The sequence below is a fragment of the Neoarius graeffei genome, chromosome 8 (genome assembly GCF_027579695.1).
Source record: "Neoarius graeffei isolate fNeoGra1 chromosome 8, fNeoGra1.pri, whole genome shotgun sequence".
Classification (NCBI taxonomy): Eukaryota; Metazoa; Chordata; class Actinopteri; order Siluriformes; family Ariidae; genus Neoarius; species Neoarius graeffei.
The window spans coordinates 68,595,634-68,619,747 of NC_083576.1; the positions used below are offsets into that span (position 1 = coordinate 68,595,634).

Below are 24,114 nucleotides of genomic sequence, written 5' to 3' on the forward strand. Positions count from 1 at the left end.
GGAGAAGCAGCTGTGACTGTCTGGGAGCAGGAGGATATGCCAGCAAACCTTCTGGAATAAAATTTGAGAAGAGCCTTTGGTTCGCATCTTCCACATTTTATCGAAAGTGTGTCATGCAGTGTGGGATTCTCACTGCCTTGGTCTCGACTTGGTCTCAACGCCTCAAAGTCTTGGTCTTTGTCATCCAACCCCGATTCCAAAAAAGTTGGGACAAAGTACAAATTGTAAATAAAAACGGAATGCAATAATTTACAAATCTCAAAAACTGATAGTGTATTCACAATAGAACATGGACAACATATCAAATGTCGAAAGTGAGACATTTTGAAATTTCATGCCAAATATTCGCTCATTTGAAATTTCATGACAGCAACACATCTCAAAAAAGTTGGGACAGGGGCAATAAGAGGCTGAAAAAGTTAAAGGTACAAAAAAGGAACAGCTGGAGGACCAAACTGCAACTCATTAGGTCAATTGGCAATAGGTCATTAACATGACTTGGGTATAAAAAGAGCATCTTGGAGTGGCAGCGGCTCTCAGAAGTAAAGATGGGAAGAGGATCACCAATCCCCCTAATTCTGCGCCGACAAATAGTGGAGCAATATCAGAAAGGAGTTTGACAGTGTAAAATTGCAAAGAGTTTGAACGTATCCTCTACAGTGCATAATATCATCAAAAGATTCAGAGAATCTGGAAGAATCTCTGTGCGTAAGGGTCAAGGCCAGAAAACCATAATGGGTGCCCGTGATCTTCGGGCCCTTAGACGGCACCGCATCACATACAGGCATGCTTCTGTATTGGAAATCACAAAATGGGCTCAGGAATATTTCCAGAGAACATTATCTGTGAACACAATTCACCGTGCCATCCGCCGTTGCCAGCTAAAACTCTATCGCTCAAAGAAGAAGCCGTATCTAAACATGATCCAGAAGCGCAGACATCTTCTCTGGGCCAAGGCTCATTTAAAATGGACTGTGGCAAAGTGGAAAACTGTTCTGTGGTCAGAAGAATAAAAATTTGAAGTTCTTTATGGAAATCAGGGACGCCGTGTCATTCAGACTAAAGAGGAGAAGGACGACCCAAGTTGTTATCGGCGCTCAGTTCAGAAGCCTGCATCTCTGATGGTATGGGGTTGCATTAGTGCGTGTGGCATGGGCAGCTTACACATCTGGAAAGACACCATCAATGCTGAAAGGTATATCCAGGTTCTAGAGCAACATATGCTCCCATCCAGACGACGTCTCTTTCAGGGAAGACCTTGCATTTTCCAACATGACAATGCCAAACCACGTACTGCATCAATTACAGCATCATGGCTGCGTAGAAGAAGGGTCCGGGTACTGAACTGGCCAGCCTGCAGTCCAGATCTTTCACCCATAGAAAACATTTGGCACATCATAAAATGGAAGATACGACAAAAAAGACCTAAGACAGTTGAGCAACTAGAATCCTACATTAGACAAGAATGGGTTAACATTCCTATCCCTAAACTTGAGCAACTTGTCTCCTCAGTCCCCAGACGTTTACAGACTGTTGTAAAGAGAAAAGGGGATGTCTCACAGTGGTAAACATGGCCTTGTCCCAACTTTTTTGAGATGTGTTGTCATGAAATTTAAAAAAATCACCTAATTTTTCTCTTTAAATGATACATTTTCTCAGTTTAAACATTTGATATGTCATCCATGTTCTATTCTGAATAAAATATGGAATTCTGAAACTTCCACATTATTGCATTCCGTTGTTATTTACAATTTGTACTTTGTCCCAACTTTTTTGGAATCAGGGTTGTAGTTTAAATGGTCTTGACTACAACACTACTACTACTACTAATAATAATAATTTTTTAAATATACAACTTAAATAGCAACTCATACATTTAAAATGTGAAGTGAAAAAACTAAAGGGAATCAAAAATATCATAGCAAACTAGGCAAATAAATATTATAATAAAGAAATAAAATATACAAATAAAAGAATTGTGTAAAATGGTTGGACTGGCTTTTTTTTTTTAAGTGATGGATGCAAATGCGTTCCAGATCTTTGGTGCATTAAAACAAAAAGTAGCTTCACTACTCTTAAGTACAGTCAGTGGAATATGGATTATTCTAGCACTCAATCTTACAACACGATTTGGAACAATCAGAGAATATCAGGGGATTCAGACTTGTGCACACCAATATCACCACAATGCATGCACGGGTGAAAAGAGAAAATATTAACCAATACTATGTCATTTTTCACAATCAGATCACATACACTGGTGCTTGAAAGTTTGTGAACCCTTTAGAATTTTCTATATTTCTGCATAAATATGACCTAAAACATCAGATTTTCACACAAGTCCTAAAAGTAGATAAAGAGAACCCAGTTAAACAAATGAGACAAAAATATTATACTTGCTCATTTATTTATTTATTGAGGAAAATGAGCCAATATTACATATCTGTGAGTGGCAAAAGTATGTGAACCTCTAGGATTAGCAGTTAATTTGAAGGTAAAATTAGAGTCAGGTGTTTTCAATCAATGGGATGACGATCAGGTGTGAGTGGGCACCCTGTTTTATTTAAAGAACAGGGATCTATCAAAGTCTGATCTTCACAACACATGTTTGTGGAAGTGTATCATGGCACGAACAAAGGAGATTTCTGAGGACCTCAGAAAAAGCGATGCTGATGCTCATCAGGCTGGAAAAGGTTACAAAACCATCTCGAAAGAGTTTGGACTCCACCAATCCACAGTCAGACAGATTGTGTACAAATGGAGGAAATTCAAGACCATTGTCACCCTCCCCAGGAGTGGTCGACCAACAAAGATCACTCCAAGAACAAGGCGTGTAATAGTCGGCGAGGTCACAAAGGACCCCAGGGTAACTTCTAAGCAACTGAAGGCCTCTCTCACATTGGCTAATGTTAAGGTTCATGAGTCCACCATCAGGAGAACACTGAACAACAATGGTGTGCATGGCAGGGTTGCAAGGAGAAAACCACTGCTCTCCAAAAAGAACATTGCTGCTTGTCTGCAGTTTGCTAAAGATCACATGGTCAAGCCAGAAGGCTATTGGAAAAATGTTTTGTGGACGGATGAGACCAAAATAGACCTTTTTGGTTTAAATGAGAACTGTTATGTTTGGAGAAAGGAAAACACTGCATTCCAGCATAAGAACCTTATCCCATCTGTGAAACATGGTGGTGGTAGTATCATGGTTTGGGCCTGTTTTGCTGCATCTGGGCCAGGACGGCTTGCCGTCATTGATGGAACAATGAATTCTGAATTATACCAGTGCATTCTAAAGGAAAATGTCAGGACATCTGTCCATGAACTGAATCTCAAGAGAAGGTGGATCATGCAGCAAGACAACGACCCTAAGCACACAAGTCGTTCTACCAAAGAATGGTTAAAGAATAAAAAGTTAATGTTTTGGAATGGCCAAGTCCAAATCTTGACCTTAATCCAGTCGAAATGTTGTGGAAGGACCTGAAGCGAGCAGTTCATGTGAAGAAACCCACCAACATCCCAGAGTTGAAGCTGTTCTGTATGGAGGAATGGGCTAAAATTCCTCCAAGCCGGTGTGCAGGACTGATCAACAGTTACCGCAAACGTTTAGTTGCAGTTATTGCTGCACAAGGGGGTCACACCAGATACTGAAAGCAAAGGTTCACATACTTTTGCCACTCACAGATATGTAATATTGGATCATTTTCCTCAATAAATAAATGACCAAGTATAATATTTTTGTCTCGTTTGTTTAACTGGGTTCTCTTTATCTACTTTTAGGACTTGGGTGAAAATCTGATGATGTTTTCAGTCACAGAAATATAGAAAACTCTAAAGGGCTCACAAACTTTCAAGCACCACCATATAGATGATCAAACCAGTTCCAGGGATTCATTATTTTATGCAGAATCATCTGCTTTACTTGAAAATGTGTCACATTATAGAAGATAAATGCATCACATTGCCTTTAAAGTCACTGGAACACTTAAGCAACTGGCAAATATGGAAAAACCTGTCAGGTATATTAACATTTCTCTCGCATGTTGATACATGGCTAAGAAAAGATTCAGTCTGACAGAAGACCCTTAGCATCAACCACAAATCAAATTTCCAATGAGAAACACCATTTTGAGACATGCCAACCAGTCAGTCAGTCATGAATTCAGAGCTTTACATTAAGTAGTTTGATACTTGTATGTCATTTATCTCAAAAAAAAAAAAAAACATGAATAGTCTTTTAAAAGAAATTGTATTTAGTGACTCGTCCTAACAATCCATTACTATGGAATCAATTTTGTGCCAAAATGTTCATACAATACTTTTGAAATATCAAACAAAAACGACAAATCAAAATACAAAAAAACAAGTCATATTTTTTCGACTGGCAAACAAATTCGTGTAATCGTGCAAAATCTCAGTCTATTACTCTTCAGAAACCTTTTATTTTTGTTCCGCGTCTTTCTCAGTTTTGCTTGACGTAATTTATTTTGGTTGCGATTCCAGCTTTCTCGTTTGCGCTCCCTGACTTTTTGCTTGCAGTTTTGGCACAAACTTCACGTGTGGGTGGGCTGTCCAGGAATGCATTCCCATTGGCTAACTTGTGTTTGACTGACAGCTACGCTCAGCCATTCTCTACTCGGATTCTGGCGGACTGTTTGACGAGTGACCGATCCATTGATGGTAAACAAGGATCGAGTGGACTTCAGTGGCGATTATGATATTACACTCGTCAAACAGTCCGCCAGAACCCGAGTAGGAAATGGCCGCAACAGCCTCCGGGGGAATGGCTGAGCGTAGCTGTCAGTCAAACACAAGTTAGCCAATGGGAATGCATTCCTGGACAGCCCACCCACACGTGAAGTTTGTGCCAAAAACTGCAAGCAAAAAGTCAGGGAGCGCAAACGAGAGAGCTGGAATTGCAACCAAAATAAATTACATCAAACAAAACTGAGAAAGACGCGGAACAAAAATAAAAGGTTTCTGAAGAGTAATAGACCGATATTTTGCACGATTACACGAATAATTTGTTTGCCAGTCTAAAAAAATTGACTTCTTTTTGTATTTTGATTTGTCGTTTTTGTTTGATATTTCAAAAAGTATTGTATGAACATTTTGGCACAAAATTGATTCCATACATTACAGACTCCTACAGGTAAGTGTATGAATGCCTTTTTAATGCTCAAAAAGCTATGGTTTGCTTAAAGAAACACACGTGCACACTTCTACAAGGTTAAAATTCCCATCAACATCCTCATTCTTGTTCTTCCAGGTTACAGACTGGGAAATGAGATTTAAAAAAAAAAAAAAAAAAATACATGCAGTTGAAGGTAAACCTATTAGTGCGACAAATGTATCTCTTTGGTTCCCCCCTGGGAAGCAAGCGTCTTGGATGTCAGGCCCTTACAAAGCCGAGGTGTTTGGTACAGCGGGAGGCAGAGAAACGGAGCAGGCAGCCTCTATTATAATGACAAACCCCCTGCAGCAGGCCGGGGGATTCATTTTCTAACCACAACAAAAGGTGTGCTGAGAACAGCACCAGGACCTACCAAGAGCTGGGCCGCGGTTTAAAAGAAAGCTTGAAGGTTGAAAAGAGGCCAGAAATATGTAGCTTCTTTGAGGGGGAAAATTTATGTGGTTGTTACAGTTGCACAAGTTGGGGAGAAAAAGATGAAAGACAGACAAAGAAATGTTAGATTGATGAGAAAGGTGTGTAACATGACCACTCTGTGATCAAAGACCTCAGCAGTGTCCTACAAGTAAGGAATAGAACATGACCGGTTATATTCTTCAAGGAAGATGATCAGCAACAGAGTGGTGTGGTACAGATACAAGAATTCAACAGTGCTGCGGTATAATAAATTTTATTCGTTCCACATTCACTGGATATGAGCAATCACGCACTCTGATTGGCTACTCTGCAACTAGCTCATATACCGTGAGTAGAGAAAAACAAAATGGTGGAGCGTGTTGCTGAACCAACAGAGGACGAAATATAAAAAATACTGGAAAACAAAACCCCCAAAATAATAATAATAATAAATCAAAATATGAAATAAAAGTATGATGGTAAGAGCATTTTTTTTTCAAGAATTATTATTGCATTTTTCACAAATTGCTACCGTCATTTCACCGGTTTGTTTACGTTCTAAGCAGAAATGATTGTCAGACATTTTGTATAAAGTTTTTATTTATCAAATTTGCAAAAAATAATAAAAATGCTCAGTTTCTCAAAATCCAGCGAATGTGGACAGAATAAAACAGTTATTCCGCTCAATCTCGTTGTACGGTACATGGCTGATAGCCAACTCAGCGCTACGCACCTCATGTATGACTCAATTTCATGGAATAACTTAAGTGCTTAACTGACATCTACTGTATGATGAGAAATTTAACAGAGTGAGGGATTAAAAAGAGAAGAACTCTGTCTCCATGACATGTTCAGATGCGTGCAGTCTCTACATATGAAGAACGAGACAGTCCCAAATGAGCATGATCATTACAGCTCCATGATCTAACGCACATCAAAAGGACACCCAGACAAGAGGCAAGATGAAAAGACAAAAACACTCTTAGTCAATCTTTCCACAAAAATGTAATCAGCAGTTATCTAAAATGAACTCATTTCATGAGCTCATGCGTTCAGGATCCAAGGCAGCTGTGATCATGAAGACAGGAATCTGCAGGACCTTTCAGAGCTTTACCGACATGCATAAAACAAAATGAGAGCGATGGAGAAAAGTTCACAAGTCAAGTGGCACAGAAGAGGAAGACGGCTGGGGGGGGTCCTTTGTCGGAGACGACGATGTTTTATTGACAGAAGATCTACACATGATGTCCGGTCTGTCCTGGAATCTGGTCAGCCTGGAGACCAGTTTAATATTTGACCATCAGTGAGGGAGAGCAGAGCAGGACTCTCACTCTGCGGTTTTCTTAAGCATTTAGATCCGAAGTAGTAGTGTCCACCTTGGTCTTGTGTAGACTTTTCTACCATTTGAGCAGAAATACCTTATCAACTGCCCCTCATAACTCCGTCTGCTTAGCATCATCCAGCTAGCCTTGGAAGGCAATTCTTCGCATCACAGCGATGCTAAAAAGATTTAACAGGTGATTGTCAGAGTTGCTGAGCCATTCAAGTGCATCTCACGGGTAAATTCAGGAGCAAGATCAATGTAATTCTCCTATTTTATATTAAACCTTGGTCAAATATCTGTAACATTCTGCATTCTCTGCAATTTTTTTTTTTACCTTGCGCAATACCAGAAAAATTCAGTTGAAATCAAGCCATTTGAGGCGAATTGGTCCGCCTCTGAAAAAACTTGGCATTTGGATTTCCCGGCAAACATTGATTTTCGTGACGTCATCTGCGGGACGCCTCCCTCTGAATCCTACGTCAGCGCTGGTTTGTTTATGAGAAAACGACCTGGTGGTTTTCTGCAAATTTCTTCAACATTATCACGTAATTATTAAAATGGTTAACAGCTGTATCGTAGGAGGGTGTAGCAACACCAATCTTGATGGGATTAGTACTCATCGTTTCCCAAAAGACCGGACAAAGAGAGAAATGGGAGCGCTTGGTCTACACAGGCTGTGCACTGAAACCGTGCAAAGCTCGCGCAGCCTGCTGGCGCTTCCGCAGGTGACGTCACGATTCTGGCTCCAGACTCCCTTGGGATTTTTCCAGACACGTTTTATTTTATTTTTTTCCTGCTGTAGACAGATGGCCTTGTGCAAAATTACCCTTCTGGATGAGTGTGTAAAGGGACATACTTTCATATAAAAAAAAAAAAAATTGGTCCAGAATATTTTTGATTTTCGTGACGTCGTGTGCGGGACGCCTCTCTCTGAATCCTACGTCAGCGCTGGTTTGTTTATGAGAAAACAACCTGGTGGTTTTCTGCAAATTTCTTCAACGTTATCACGCAATTATTAAAATGGTTAACAGATGTATCGTAGGAGGGTGTAGCAACACCAATCTTGATGGGATTAGTACTCATCGTTTCCCAAAAGACCGGACAATGAGAGAGAAATGGGAGCGCTTGGTCTACACAGGCTGTGCACTGAAACTGCAAGCTCGCGCAGCCTGCTGGCGCTTCCGCAGGTGACGTCACGAATCTGGCTCCAGACTCCCTTGGGATTTTTCCAGACGGGTTTTGTTATTTTATTTTTTTTTCGGCTGTAGACGGATGGCCTTGTGCAAAATTACCCTTCTGGATGAGTGTGTAAAGGGACATACTTTCATATTAAAAAAAAAAAAGAAATTGGTCCAGAATATTTTTGATTTTCGTGACGTCGCGTGCGGGACGCCTCCCTCTGAATCCTACGTCAGTGCTGGTTTGTTTAGGAGAAAACGACCTGGTGGTTTTCTGCAAATTTCTTCAACGTTATCACGCAATTATTAAAATGGTTAACAGATGTATCGTAGGAGGGTGTAGCAACACCAATCTTGATGGGATTAGTACTCATCGTTTTCCAAAAGACCGGACAGTGAGAGAGAAATGGGAGCGCTTGGTCTACACAGGCTGTGCACTGAAACCATGCAAAGCTCGCGCAGCCTGCTGGCGCTTCCACAGGTGACATCACGATTCTGGCTCCAGACTCCCTTGGGATTTTTCCAGACGGGTTTTGTTATTTTATTTTTTTTTTGCTGTAGACGGATGGCCTTGTGCAGTAGACAGATTACCCTTCTGGATGAGTGTGTAAAGGGACATACTTTCATATTAAAAAAAAAAATGAAATTGGTCCAGAATATGCACTTTAATATGGCTTGCTAAGCTCACAGATAATGTAGGTGGACTGAATCTGGGTGGCAGCGAGACCGTCTGTTTTGTAGCCTGGGAAATCCCATGCTGCTTTGCACAATCGTTCCAATCTGAAAAGACAGCATGGAAACTATGGTCTAAAGGCTCGCCTGAGTTAGGGAGCCAATCAGAGAGTGGGGAGGGGTGGAAAGACGGTGACGCGTACTACTCGACAAACGGAAGCTTGTAGTTTATTTGGGACTGATTACGGATCACATTTAACATGGCGGCGAGCTATACGAACCAAACTAACCAAACCAGCTTCTCTCATATTTGTCTTGCACAAACTGCAGTAATCGTTCGGTGCCATTGTTTTCCTATTTTTGTTTTGCCTTCTCTTCTTCGCCTCTTCGTCGCTCTAACTACGTCACCGTTGTACAACTGACATGATTGGCCATGGGCTACGTATACGCCAAATGATAGACATTCGCAACGTCCAATAAACGGCCGTTGACAATCGTAAACCACACCTCCCCTACGAGAAATTCAATAGGCGGATTCCAGACCATATTTCACTTGTGATATGGTCTGGTGTTAACCAGACTATCTGTTTTGAGGTTTATTACAAAAAAAAAAAAAAGGCAGCACTCTTGCTATGAGAGGGGTACAAGTGTACCTGTAGCTGGAAACTGGACTGCAGACTGCACATCACTTAATACAATTGATTCACTTTTTAAATACATTTTGTGTCTCTGCATTCTCTGTGAACCAGTTTTTTCTGCATGGAAGCATCATCAGAACGTGTGCAGCTGACAGCGGACAGTGCGATCCCGTACACCTAAGATCAAGGAAAGCATTCGAAAGAACTGACGGGTCCAGCTGAGCTTGATCCAGCAACACCAGCTTAAACTCCGTTCTCACATCTTCCACGTTCTTCTCCTTGTGGCTCGACTCTACTGAAAGCCAGCGTGTGCAGATCAAACTGCCCCAACACTCAGGCTGATAAACCTGCTGCTGATAGCAGCTCTTTCACTTGTCAAGTCACTCTTGGTTGGGCCTCTGAAGCCACTATCAGCACTGGCTCTGCACAGTCTCAAACGCTATCAAAGATGGATAACCTGTAGTCTCGACACCCAAGAAAAGCTGCGTTCTAGCCAATCTGCTGCAGCTTGTGCAAACTGACAGGCGCACGGTACCGGTATGCTCTTTTTAGGACCTTTTAGTCCCCGATAAATGACACGAGAGAGATATTAAATGGCCAATATGCTAAACTGTTTCTGTCATGATATGCAATGCAGGAAAAGTAGAAGAAGAGCATGACGATTCATTTTCATTCAACCAATTGTGCAAATTTGCCATTACACGCTGTAGTTTTTGTGGCCTGAATTTATGGTTTGGAGTCAACTTCTTACCTCAATAATATATAGCACGATGTTTTTGTAGAAGCAGTACAGGATGCACTTAGCAACTCTGTTGTAGTTCCAGGCGCCATGGACCAGCAAGAGGTTCTTCAAATACTTGAACTGAGACATGAGAGAGAGAGAGAGAGAGAGAGAGAGAGAGGTGGTTGAAGAATAGAATCATACAATAGTGCACTTTACAGCAGTCTGCAATGATCTATTGTACATAATTATTACCGCTAACACTCCAAGACAGGGGGAGTCGTAAATTATAGATTCTGAAATTAGGAAATAATCTTATCTGTGTTTGTTTGCAAGAAGCCAAGAACTACATGGGAGGACAGCACGAGACCTTCCACAGACATTCCAGAGCTTTTCCTTCCCTGAGAAATTCACTCAGGCTGCATTTCGGATAAGGTGTTGAAAAGCAGTGCAAAAGAAAAAAAAAAAAGGGTTTTATTACTCTCTTGGCGGTGAAACTGGACAGTGATGGGAGAGCTGATGATTCTTGAGTTTGAGGCAAGCTGTTTACTTCCTATGCTGTCTTAGAATCTTCTGATAGCTAAATGGAGCCTGTGCAATATCCTCTCCAGGCACAGTTAATGAGGCGTGTGACCGGATCAGTGATCTACCAGTCGCTAGTCATTGGATAACTGGATATGAAAATATGGAAGGCGTTCCATCGGTCTGTCTTCAATCCAATACAATTTAAAAAATCAAATCAATGTAGATTGGTTGCATTAAACAAGGAGAGGGGAAGTTGGTTAAGGGCTCGAGGGGGGAAAAAGGAAAACGCTTTGGGGTGCAGGAGCTGGCCAACTTCTGTAACTCTGGGAAAAGGGATGTTGACAGACACAGAGCAGTGTAGTATGACTGCATCGTCTTGAGCTTAAATTCTGCTGGTCCCTGTAAGGCTCGAGACGAGGGCTGAAGTAGGAATTTCCATTGCTTTTTAGAACTAGCTCTCATATTTAAGTATTGACTACTTCAGAGTAGAACAGCATCACCGCTCTCAGACCGCTCTCTAAATGGTCAAATTTCAGAAATACCGCACACAACATACTTAAATGCTTGCTGTATTTACGCAAGGTCATATGATACTTTAATATACATTTTTTCCCAGCGCAACTCTCCAGACTGGAGATATGGGGAGGAAGACTGAGCATTCCACCATTTTTAAAAAAAAAAATAAATACGATGTTTGACCCAGGTACTTGATACCTACACGCTACTGAAACTGGAATCTTTCAACAGGCATTAAAAAAAAAAACGAGTCTCCCGAGAAAAAAAAAAAAATTTATTTATATGGTTAAAACAATAAAACTCACCCAGAATGAGCCAACACTGAGGAATCCTACACAGCATATAAAAGGTAGTTTGACTGTTACTTTACTTTTGGCCACCAATCAGTTTGGTGGTTTATGAGGGAACAGTTCAGCAAAGTTCTGTAATCCAGCTTCATCGTGTATATAGATATATATCCATAAAACCTCCATGAGGGCTGTGATGGCATGTAGCAAAGGCAGAACCCTTAAAGAGTAATATGATGCACATGCTTTGTAAACAGAGCCTTCAGCAGAGCAAGCGGTATTATGTTATGACATAAATCACTGGAGTAAGTGCATGAAATATGAAATAAATAATAGTCTTGAAAGATCGCTACCCTTGACACACGAGATGCTGCACTTCTGTTACAAGCGCAGCACTGCTCAGCCAATATCAAACTGGCACCGTGTGCTATAACGCAGGGTGATTAATTAGGTTTACATAAGAGCAAAGCGATCGGTTTCACAGACGGTGGAGTTTTGGATAACGTTATTGCTGGCGCTGTGTAAGCTGACCTGCCTGACCTCTTACATCCTCCTAGATTCTGCCCACCTGTTCACTTCGGACTACACATTTTAACCCCTGACCCAAATCAGGACTCTGGTCTCGGCCGGTAAGGCTTGGTGTCGTGTCGAGAACAGTGTAATATTCTAGCAGGAGATGCCTCAGGATAGTTAAGTGTTTAATGCCTTTACTATGATGCAGTACCTATCAAACTGGATACTTAAACCAGCCCAGAGTTTCTAAACGCAGACAAAAATCAGTCATTGTAATAAATAATAGTAAATAATTCAGCCACAAGTTGAATTCCGTGGTCTCCGAGTGCAAAACTATGCTCCTGTGATGCTCATCTAAAACCCACCGATAGGAGGATGGCATAGAATTACACAAAACCCGCAGAACGGCGACAGATGTTTACAGTATGCTTCGGCAAGTGATCATTTAAAATACCGACTTGCGCACGTTAACATTACCAGTCTGATCCCACATACAGCGAGTTGCAAAGCTAGCATGTTACTGGGCAGGAAAAATACCCTTATTACTTCAAGAATAAACATTCCATGTGGTCCTTTTCCTTTAACCCAGCTGTGAACGGCTCCAAACTGCTCTTTGACTTTCAAAACAAGTTCTCGAGGCAAAATGTTGCTCCTATTATACAGAGGACTTGTTTCTGTTTATGCAGAACTGTTTTCAGCACGAGCCCAGGATCATGGGGAGTGATGACGAAAGCAGACTGCAGTCATTTTCTTTCATCTGACAGCCATCATCATCATCAACTATGATCACGCAAATTATAGAAGTCGGCCAAGATTTTACTGGGATCATCCCATACAGTGAGATAAGATGTACCCTTACTGTGTAAGGCAGGCTTTAGTCTGTACACGGCCGATCAAAAAAAAAAAATTCATCTTTCTGGTAGGGTTTTGGTTAAACTCCAAGCAAGTTGTACTCTACAGTTAAATTAGGATCATTTATAAGTAAAATATGAAATGTTTATGAGAAGACCCTGATCATGATTACTCCAAAATCAACTGTATCACACATCTGTTTGACTGGTGCTTCTGTTTTCAAAAGGGAAAAAAAAGGTGGGGGGCCCCCCATTAGGACCCAAAAGCTGTCATTCTATACAGTATACAAATCCTCATCTCATTATCTCTAGCCGCTTTATCCTGTCCTACAGGGTCGCAGGCGAGCTGGAGCCTATCCCAGCTGACTGCGGGTGAAAGGCGGGGTACACCCTGGACAAGTTGCCAGGTCATCACAGGGCTGACACAGACACAGACAACCATTCACACTCACATTCACACCTACGCTCAATTTAGAGTCACCAGTTAACCTAACCTGCATGTCTTTGGACTGTGGGGGAAACTGGAGCACCCGGAGGAAACCCACGCGGACACGGGGAGAACATGCGAACTCCGCACAGAAAGGCCCTCACCGGCCACGGGGCTCGAACCCGGACCTTCTTGCTGTGAGGCAACAGTGCTAACCACTACACCACCGTGCCGCCCTATACAAATCCTAACTTACAAAATATCAAGTTCATCAATTTTTAAGGTTGTTATATCTTTTTGGTTTCATTTCTATGGCAGAATCAACAGAAAACTTTTATTAGATATATAGTAACTACTTATTAACCGAGCGTGAGGTCTTTACGCAAAAATATCAGACCGAAGTCTTGACGGTATGGACTGAGCCGTGGGCTCGGTCCGTACAGAAATCAGAAAACACTTTAATTGCCAGGTATGTGGACACACACACGAGGAATTTGACTCCGGTTCACTTAGCTCTCATAGTACAAAACAGATAAAGCGTAGACACACAACAAACAAACAAGCAAACAACAACAACAAAAATAGGTGCATAGTGCAAAGTAATCCAGGTAAGTCAAGTATGGAATAGTTAAATAAATATAAAGTATACAGTGTGCACAGAATGACGGTACAAGTGTTCAGATATTTTACAAGTGATATTACTGATATATGAATCTGGATTTTAGCTGTTCATCACAGAAAGGATTTTCCCTTTTGGTGCAATATGGTGCATAGTGCAAAGATGAATTGTAAATTTAAATAAGTATAAATATAAGTAACAGTGAGCACAGAATGACAGTACGAGTGTGCAGATATAGAAAAAAAGACCGAGGTCTGATATTTTCCTGTCAAGACCGAGCAAGCAAGGTGAATAAGAAGTTTATTATATGGCTTTTTTTTTTTACCTTCTTGAAGATTAAAATAGACGGTCGATATAACGAGGTGCGACACTGCTTTCAGTCATGTCATATTTCTAATGTAGTTGAGTCACACATGCAGAATAAACAGCTAGGGGTTCCAAAACTGAATTTGTTTCTCCACTCGAGTATTACATGACATGACAACAGCCTTTTTAAGGTAATAAAATTCGGTTTCTGAATGCTCTTCGGTGCTCATTTCTTGAATAACTCCGATTTGTTTGTCTTTTGGCCATTTTTGATTCCCTATTAACCTTTTTTTTGCAACATTGAAAGCCGGAGCCTTGGAAAGAAAGTCCGTAATCGCTCATGGCATTACAGGAAATTTCTGCCCGTCAAGGAACCAATCAGACCACACAATTTTACCGGAAGTTGCTTGTGCCATATAATACTACTGCTTAATAAACTACAAACTGAAATGTGACGTGAAGAAAAGCGAATCATCTCAATAACGCCACCCAGCTTTCCTATGGAAGCAGATCTTTTTGAGCCACTCCCTCATATTATGCTCCCTCCCTCACCAGAATGTTGAAGGTCTGATCCCGGTGATGCGCTTGGTAAGCGTCTCACCTGTGCAATAGAATAGTCAGAAGAGTTGGCAGCTTGTAGTCCCTCGTTGCCCGAGATGCCAACGCCAACGTGCGCGGTCTGGATCATGCCTACATCGTTGGCACCATCGCCGATGGCCAGAGTGATGACCTTCACCTGTTTCTTCACCATCTCCACCACCTCAGACTTCTGTAGAGGAGAAACCCTGTATACAGGCATAACACACATGACGTTTCATACATTCAGTGGTAAACGTGTGGAATATCACGTATTCCTTTGCTTTTCAGCTGCAAAAATAATGAAACCATGATGTATGCTAATCTGATCTTATTTGGAAAAATTTAACCTCAAATGTGTCGAGATGCATAGGCAACAAATTGTATAAGCCTGGAATCATCAACTGCCAGTGTGTATGTGATGTGATACACACACACACACACACACACACACGTTTTCTCTGGCCAACATATGTGTGCGCGCATCACATCACATACACACGCATTCATTACAGCAGGACATTAGTGCAAAAACATACAGTACATAACAGAACAGCCAGAAAAACACCAAAAACATCACTAGCTATGTCAAGGTTGAGTGTTGGAACAACAGCAAGGAGCTAAATAAGAAGGAACTGATACTAGAAAGAGGACACGCATCTCCATCACTTCGGCTTTAAATGAGATCCATTTCAGTCTGAAGATTTGTGCATTCTACATAGGAATGGGGAGTACTTTTAATCGTACTAGATCAAGACGGAGATGTACATTTACCCTGTTATATTCTGCTGTTTTTCCAGCTCCATATCAAACTAGAAAAGCGCTCAGAGCGCAGACCTCCGCCAAGAATCCTTTAAAAAAATCCGGGATCCAGAAGGTGATCCGGATCACCGCCAAAATTTAATGGATTGTTACTTGTGCCCAGTCACATCTCTGGAAAAAATTTCAGAGCAATCCGTTCATAACTTTTTCCGTAATGTTGCTAACAGACAAACCAACCAACCAACCAACACTACTGAAAACATAACCTCCTTGGCGGAGGTAATGATGTGCATTACGTAGAGTGTACAAGGCAATTACATGTTATACCATAGGTAGAGCATGGAACATGGGTCTAATACAGCTTTTTAAAATGAAAACCATCAACCAATGTAATGGCAGTCTTCTACTGAAGGTTACTATCCATTATTATTTCCATTGTAATCTGCATTGTTACACCTTTACATAAAAATGCAGTGCATGATTGGATAACATTGGCAAAAATATTGGGGCATGAATAAGGGTGTGCGTGTGTGTGTGTGTTGAGGTTTTTAGTTTGCCGAGTTGGGTCTGTGTCAAACAATATCTGCTCTGTGAGAATTTGGCTCTGGGACTGGGTCAAATCTAATCGATGATCCGTGGTATGAATGAATTTGACCTAAAAGCAGCTACGCTTGGGAGGTTCAGCTCAGCACAGTGGAGACTGGCTTGTCACGGCATTATATAAAGATAACAGCCATATCAAATATCTTTCCAGTATTCAGATAAGGTATTACATGATACCAAAAAAAAAAAACCAACAACAAACGTAGATCGATTATTATGGCATGACAGCACCAATATTTATAAATGTTTTAATACAGTTTTGGGCTCAGCGAGAGGCTCGTCTTGGATTTCAGGTTCAGTGAGAGGTTGAACAGAAGCTGTAGACATTCAGACATCCCCAGACTTTAAAAGCACTCCGGATCACGAGCAGAACATGTGCCTTTAGTTTCCGGGGATGAGGTGCTGTTGAAATGGAGATGAGGAGGTTGATCTCGAGCCTCTTACAGGGTCAAAAACCAGGAAGGCCGAGATTAGACATACAGTACACACAGGTGGTGAAGGACATGGACTGACTACACATGCTGTTCTTCACAGGGGAAATCTCAGCGCTACTTCTCTAATGCCAACCACCATTTATACTCATTAAGAGTTAAGCTCCGAACCTCTGAGCCTGAGGGAATATATATATACACCTGTGGTCTGTCCTAGTGCTGCTGGCCAGTCCGAAGCACTGTGATAATTCATTGTGAGCAGTCACTACACAAACAGCCTGGTAAAGAAGGGATTAAACTACACTTTTGGTTTATTTTCTCCTTCAACTATTTTTCTACGGCGAAAACGTTTTGCATCAGGCAACTGGAATTCTCCTTTTCCACTGGCCACAGGTTCAGAACCACCAGTTCCAGTTGGATAATTGTCGGTAGGTGCTCAAGATTGGCCCCCAATCAGAATTCATGTCACTTAGTGGTAGTAGAAAGTTTATTGCAGACAACCCTGAATAATAAAAATACCGGGGAAAAGCCTACAATACTCTGGTTTGAACAACATTAGGTGGTTTTGGCTCAAACAAACAGTTCTAGGGACTTACTGAGAGGAATTACCCACTGTGGTAATTCATCTCAATAAGTAGACCAATGCGGGAGTAGCAGTCTCTCCTGCATGATGGGCAGATGTAGGTTGTGGCTGATTGCTCTGTGGGACTTGACTTGCGAATTGCTCTTTTCCTCCTCAGCAAGTCGATGCGGCTTCTCTCTGCTTGCTTCACCCCGCTCTGGATGGCAGACTTCCAGGGTCCATGCGATTCAGCCAGGCTTTCCCAGGACTGGACATCAATTCCTGTGTTTTTCAGGTCCCGTTTGCAGCCATCTTTGAAACGTAGCCGGGGACGGCCCTGAGACCTAAAATTCCCTGATCGTTCACCGTACAGCAGATCTTTGGGGATACGGCCCTCGTCCATACGGTAAACGTGGCCAAGCTAGCAGAGGTGGCGTTGGCTCAGAAGAGCGAAGACAGTCGATGAGCCTGTGTGCTCTAACACTTCGGTGTTTGGGATCCTGTCCTGCCACTGGATTCCAAAAATGCGTCTTAGGCAGCAGAGATGAAGAGTTAAGTCTCTTCTCCTGGGCGGAGCATGTGGTCCATGTTTCACTGGAGTAGAGTAGGGAGCTGAGAACGCAAGCTCTGTACACCTGCATCTTGGTGTTCTCTGTCAGGTTCTTATTTGACCACACCCTTTTGTGAAGCTTGGAAAGGATCCCTGTGGCCTTTGTGATTCTTGCTTTGATCTCCGGCTCAAGGGAGAGGTGAGGTTATTGTGGACTCCGGGTACTGGAAGCGGTCGACGGAGTTGAGCTCGTAGTCCCCTATGTGAATGTTAGAAAGGGAGTCGGTGCCTTGTCCCATCACTTCCATCTTCTTGAGGCTGATGGTGAGGCCAAACTCGTTGTATGCATGCACAAGGCAGTCTATCAGAGTCTGAATTAAATATGTAATTATAGTCTGATAAAATATATCGTGCTGATCTTTACGAAACAAAATAATAACTGGCAAACATTAGGAAATTGCTGCGGTGTAAGAGGAATAAAAGCATTTCAGGCTGGCCACACCACTCCATCACGGATCATTTCTATAACCGAAGGGAATCATCTTTTATTCCTGATGCATCACATCATGGACTTTTATAGAACTCACCTGTTACACAATCAGCAAATTCTCATCAAGGGATAAAGCAGGTCATCAACCCAAAACGTCCACAAGTCACTCTACCTAAACCCTGCTTGTACAGGACCAAGAATGACCTCATATATAATATAATATTGAGGATTAAAGGGCGTCTTTATGAGTCAGGCCAACTGATGTCCTGGGGCCGTGTGTGTGTGTATGGAGGGTGAGTAAAAGCAGATCAGAGTAATTACATCATAGACCACATAATGGCAGTGGCACCTGTGGTCTGTGTTGTTGTTGCTGGAGAAGGACACTGATTTTGAGCAGAACCTCAGATCAGTTACCCGAGAGCTTCCCGCTCAGTTACTGACTTGGCGCTCGCTCTCTCCCTCTCTCTCATACCCCCCCCCAATCTACAATCTATATCTTTCTACTTCTTGAGTTAAGCTATTGCTGCAAAAATATTACTGATTGCCAAACTGCTGCTTTAATAGTTTGTGTAGTTCTGAAGTTTTACTGTGAAGGTTGTGACCTGGACTGGGGGAGATCTGTTCTTTAAACAGTGAGTGACATTTCCCTCTAATTGTCTGCCAATTACTTGTTTTTTCAGACTGGAGTAATGGGAGCTGATGTCATTTTTTGGACTCAGCCCCCACCTCAATCCCAGCCTGAGATATGTATACTAGGTATTGTTTCTTGAGTGTAAAGCTCAAAGTGTGCGTTTTCAAAGAAAAAGCATTTGTTGATTTGTGCCGTTACAGGGTCCGTTTCAGATTCAGAAGAGTCGTATTTTACCCTCGTGAGATTCCAGAGTGGATCTTGCTGTTGCATGAAAGCACGAACAGCGTGAAGGAGAAATTCTTCAGCTCTTACCTGCAACTACAGTATAGTGCTAGCTCTCATTTTCCAGTCTCACAAAGCAGATATTTTAGATTTTTAAAAGGAACGTATTAAAAACATTCACTTTTTCAGTGCTTGTGCGCACACATCTGGGTGTCTGGAGCGCCTACCAACCGACCAACTCTGAAATAAGACAACCCAGTCAGCGTCTTTTGTGCAGCCTATTTCAGAAAACATGTGCTTCAACAAGCTGTTTAGATTTGGCTCCTCTTCTATGTCAAGGGGAGGGTCATTAAAAATTATCCTGCCTCCGCATCGGAGCATCTACATTTATGGCTTTTGCGAATGTATATTCATGAAAATAGTGCTACCTGATTGGCCTGCGGAAGAGGGGGTGGGGTGAGCAGTATCTCATCATCATTTAGGCCAAGTTTACCGTATCTGTCTCGTTTTCTTCGTGGATGCACTGTCCGTTTACATTAAATCGCCTGGAAACGCCGGGAAACGGGAATCCGCCAGGGTCCACGTATTCAATCTAGATCGTGTCTGGTCCGGTGCTGTGTAAACATTGAGAATACACGGATACGCTGTGCTGAGCTCTAGCTGGCGTCGTCATTGGACAACGTCACTGTGACATCCACCTTCCTGATTCGCTGGCGTTGGTCATGTGACGCGACTGCTGAAAAACGGCGCGGATTTCCGCCTTGTATCACCTTTCATTAAAGAGTATAAAAGTATGAAAATACTGCAAATACTGATGCAAATACTGCCCATTGTGTAGTTATGATTGTCTTTAGGCTTGCCATCCTTCCACTTGCAAGTGGTAAGTGATATGCGCTGGGATCACACACACAGCGGCTCAGTCCCGAATCGTGGCTCGTGCACTTCACTCGCGCGCTCTGTGAGCTGCGCAGGGCCGGAGTGCGCACCCTCCAGAGGGCACTCGCTGTTCAGGGCGGAGTGATTTGGAGCGCAGGATGCCTGCGGAGCCGAGCGTATCCGTGTATTGGCGTTGCTGTGTGCACGCGAATCATGTATTGGCGTTGCTGTGTGCACGCTAATCGTTTTAAAAACGTTAATCTGATGATCCGCTGATACGGTCTAATGTAAACCCCACCTTAAAGGAACAGGAACTCAAATCGGCTGTTTTGAACAGAGTGGTTTAGACAGAGTGGGAAGGGAGCTGTGGTGCTTTATCCTTGTTGTATTTTGACCAAAGGATGTCACAGACATTTCATTAAGACCTCCAGGAACTGTGTCAGCTTGTGGAAAAAGGGGTATAATAGGTCACCTTTAAATGCCACAATGCATCATGAGTTTTACGACTGAAGAAGTTTGTTTCAAGGTGATTCCTCAGTCACTATAGCCTGATCCTTGCTTAGCACTCATTAACATGTACATATGTCAGATACAGACGGCACGGTGGTGTAGTGGTTAGCGCTGTCGCCTCACAGCAAGAAGGTCCGGGTTTGAGCCCCGTGGCCAGCGAGGGCCTTTCTGTGCGGAGTTTGCATGTTCTCCCCGTGTCCGCGTGGGTTTCCTCCGGGTGCTCCGGTTTCCCCCACAGTCCAAAGACATGCAGGTTAGGTTAACTGGTGACTCTAAATTGACCGTAGGTGTGAATGAGTGTGTGAATGGTTGTCTGTGTCTATGTGTCAGCCCTGTGATGACCTGGCGACTTGTCCAGGGTGTACCCCGCCTTTCGCCCGTAGTCAGCTGGGATAGGCTCCAGCTTGCCTGCGACCCTGTAGAAGGATAAAGCGGCTAGAGATAATGAGATGAGATGTCAGATACATAGTGCAGTGACTGACAGACCTGCAGCATATGACAGCCTTGCAGGACAGCGCCAAGTCCAGGAAGTATTGGCGCACTCCGAAGGTGAGCGCGTACTTTAGCGTCTTCCCATCGATGATCAGTGCACAGTCGTTTTCCTTATGCAGAGCATCTCCCAGCATGCTGCAGTGGTGGCTCAGAGTCTCCCTCGTCCCCTGCACATAAAAACAAATTCACAACAGGATGACAATGTGTTATTGTGAATAAAGTACTAATATTACTTAGTATAAATACGCAGGTGACTACAGAAAATCGCACACGCTGATTGGTCAAGAAATTCGGATTACTTATATAAAAGATATCTTCAATATACAGTACCAGTCAAAAAAAGCTTGTACTTGTACACCTTACCCATTCATAGTTTTTCTGCACGTTGACCATTTTCTACATTGCAGAACACTGAAGACATCAAAACTACGAAATAACACATGCAGTATATATGGAATTATGTGGTTAAAAAAACCCCCAATATGTTTCATATTGTAGATTCTTCAAACTAGCCACCATTTGCCTTGTTGGCGCTTTGCACACTACTGGCATTATCTTAACCAGCTTCATGAGGTAGTCAGCTGGAATGCTTTTCAATTAGCAGCTGTGTCTCGTCAAAAGTTAATTAGTGCAGTTTCTTGCCTCCTTAATGAGTTTCAGATCAAACAGTAAATAGCCCTATTCTATGGAATCAATTTTGTGCCAAAATGTTCATACAATACTTTTGAAATATCAAACAAAAACGACAAATCAAAATACAAAAAAAAGAAGTGTCAATTTTTTTAGACTGGCAAACAAATTATTCGTGTAATCGTGCAAAATATCAGTCTATTACTCTTCAGAAACCTTTTATTTTTGTTCCACGTCTTTCTCAGTTTTGTTTGACGTAATTTATTTTGGTTGCGATTCCAGCTCTCTCGTTTGCGCTCCCTGACTTTTTGCTTGCAGTTTTGGCACAAACTTCACGTGTGGGCGGGCTGTCCAGGAATGCATTCCCATTGGCTAACTTGTGTTTGACTGACAGCTACGCTCAGCCATTTCCTACTCGGGTTCTGGCGGACTGTTTGACGAGTGACCGATCCATTGATGGTAAACAAGGATCGAGTGGACTTCAGTGGCGACTATGATATTGAATTAACACTGTTGAATTAATTCAATATCATAGTCGCAACTCGATCCTTGTTTACCGTCAATGGATCGGTCACTCGTCAAACAGTCCGCCAGAATCCGAGTAGGAAATGGCTGAGCGTAGCTGTCAGTCAAACACAAGTTAGCCAATGGGAATGCATTCCTGGACAGCCCACCCACACGTGAAGTTTGTGCCAAAAACTGCAAGCAAAAAGTCAGGGAGCGCAAACGAGAGAGCTGGAATCGCAACCAAAATAAATTACGTTAAACAAAACTGAGAAAGACGCGGAACAAAAATAAAAGGTTTCTGAAGAGTAATAGACTGATATTTTGCATGATTACACAAATAATTTGTTTGCCACTAAAAAAAATGTACTTTTTTCTTCTTTTTTTGTATTTTGATTTGTTGTTTTTGTTTGATATTTCAAAAGTATTGTATGAACATTTTGGCACAAAATTGATTCCATACTATTCCACAACTACAGTAATTCACACGTCAAGAACCGCTTCACTAAGTAAAGAGAAACGACATCCATCATTACTTGAAGACATGAAGTGCCTTAAATAAAGAAAAAACAGTGAATTAGAAGGTGTCTCCAAACTTTTGGCTGGTACTGTAGGCAAACTGAACTAATATTTCTCTATTACGTTGCTTTAAAAAATAAAAATAATTAAAGCCATTTTTAAAAATATTTTACATGAAAAAATGGTCTTATTCTATTAGTAGATAACTTTGCTTATTTAACATGTTTATTTCTTGGGGGGAGGGAAAAAAAAAAAAGCCACACACAAAACAAGCAGCAAATTTATTTGCCAACAAACTAAGACGATATTAAATGTGAAGTGAGTAAATACGTCCAGGTTCATGGTCTTACATTTGTTATATAATAAATCTCATAAATGAGGAACTTTAATCAAAATATCTTCACTTGCTACAATATTTTCTGCAGTGACGGTATTCAAGATTTAAAATGCAAGATCCTTCGCTTCTGAAGCCTGGAGCGGTTCCTAAACAAGATCGTTTAGATTAAAATCCCATTTTAACACACTCGGTGCGTTTACATGCACATAGAGAAAATCGAATTTCTGCCGTAGCTCGACTGAAATTGAAGTTCTAAATGCCATGGAAACACCTTAGCTCGGCTGAAATCGAACCGAACTGGATTTCTCGTAATCGAGCTACGCGACCTAGATTATGTGATTGTAGCCGAGCTACTTAGTGCATGTAAACCCTATCGAGCTACGTAGTCGAGCTACTTACTTCAGCACTGCCCCTTCCGGAAGTGACGAGACCACAAGCGGGAAACACAACAGCCTCAGTCGGCATGACAACAGTAGTAGTAGCGAGCAGCAGAAGAGGTCAGGAGGAACAAGGAGAACGAACGAACACGGAACTGATAACTTTGTTTATACTCTTGAATAGCTCTTCTTCATGATGACAACCGGAAGTGTACTAACACGATGGGGCGTGTAGCGCCACCTGTGGCTCGGGTGCACAATGTACCTCACACAATAGCTCGATTTCCTTGTGTGCATGTAGGATTGGATTTCTCTGGCACCCCTGCTGGGACCCTTAGCTCGATTACCGACAGTAGCTCGATTTGGATGTGCATGTAAACGCACTGACAAACTATGAAGTCATGTCGCTCCAAATTCACAAAGCCTGCTATTTGACCTTTGTTCTGTTTATTAAACTGAACACGATGTTAATTGATGTAAACTGTAATATTGGCTTTCCGCTGTACCTTCCAGAATGTTAGCCATTATATAGCATATAAATTGAATATGGATATTGATTGGCCACAACCGTCTGTGACACGGGCGATTGCTCTAAGACAACGAGGGAGGCTCAGCCTCCTCTAAAAATGCCCTTATAACTTTAATGTGTGCGTGAGCTTTTCCCCCTCGTGACAGCGCGATGCAGCGCAGACTCAGTGCACTTCAATGGCATTGGGAGCTCTGCGCTTTTCAATCTCAAAATGCAAGACGGTTATTGGACAAATACTGCGAAAACGCCCGCCCACGGAGTCTCACGGACTCCCAGCCTCAGTGGACTTCAATGGCATTTGGGAGATCTGCGCTTTTCAATCTCAAAATGCAAGACGGTTATTGGACAAATACTG

General features: G+C 42.1%; 1 protein-coding gene across 2 annotated transcripts in view; it reads right to left on the minus strand.

The window, feature by feature from the left end:
- Positions 1–24,114, minus strand: part of atp8a1 (ATPase phospholipid transporting 8A1) — a 318,944-nt gene that overhangs the window by 67,076 nt on the left and 227,754 nt on the right. For both annotated transcript variants that reach the window (XM_060928098.1, XM_060928097.1), the window contains exons 24-26: positions 20,858–21,030; positions 14,760–14,943; positions 10,145–10,255 (exon numbers count right to left, since the gene is read on the minus strand). In XM_060928098.1, the coding sequence (XP_060784081.1) occupies positions 10,145–10,255; positions 14,760–14,943; positions 20,858–21,030 (468 nt within the window). The remainder of the gene's footprint in view (positions 1–10,144; positions 10,256–14,759; positions 14,944–20,857; positions 21,031–24,114) is intronic.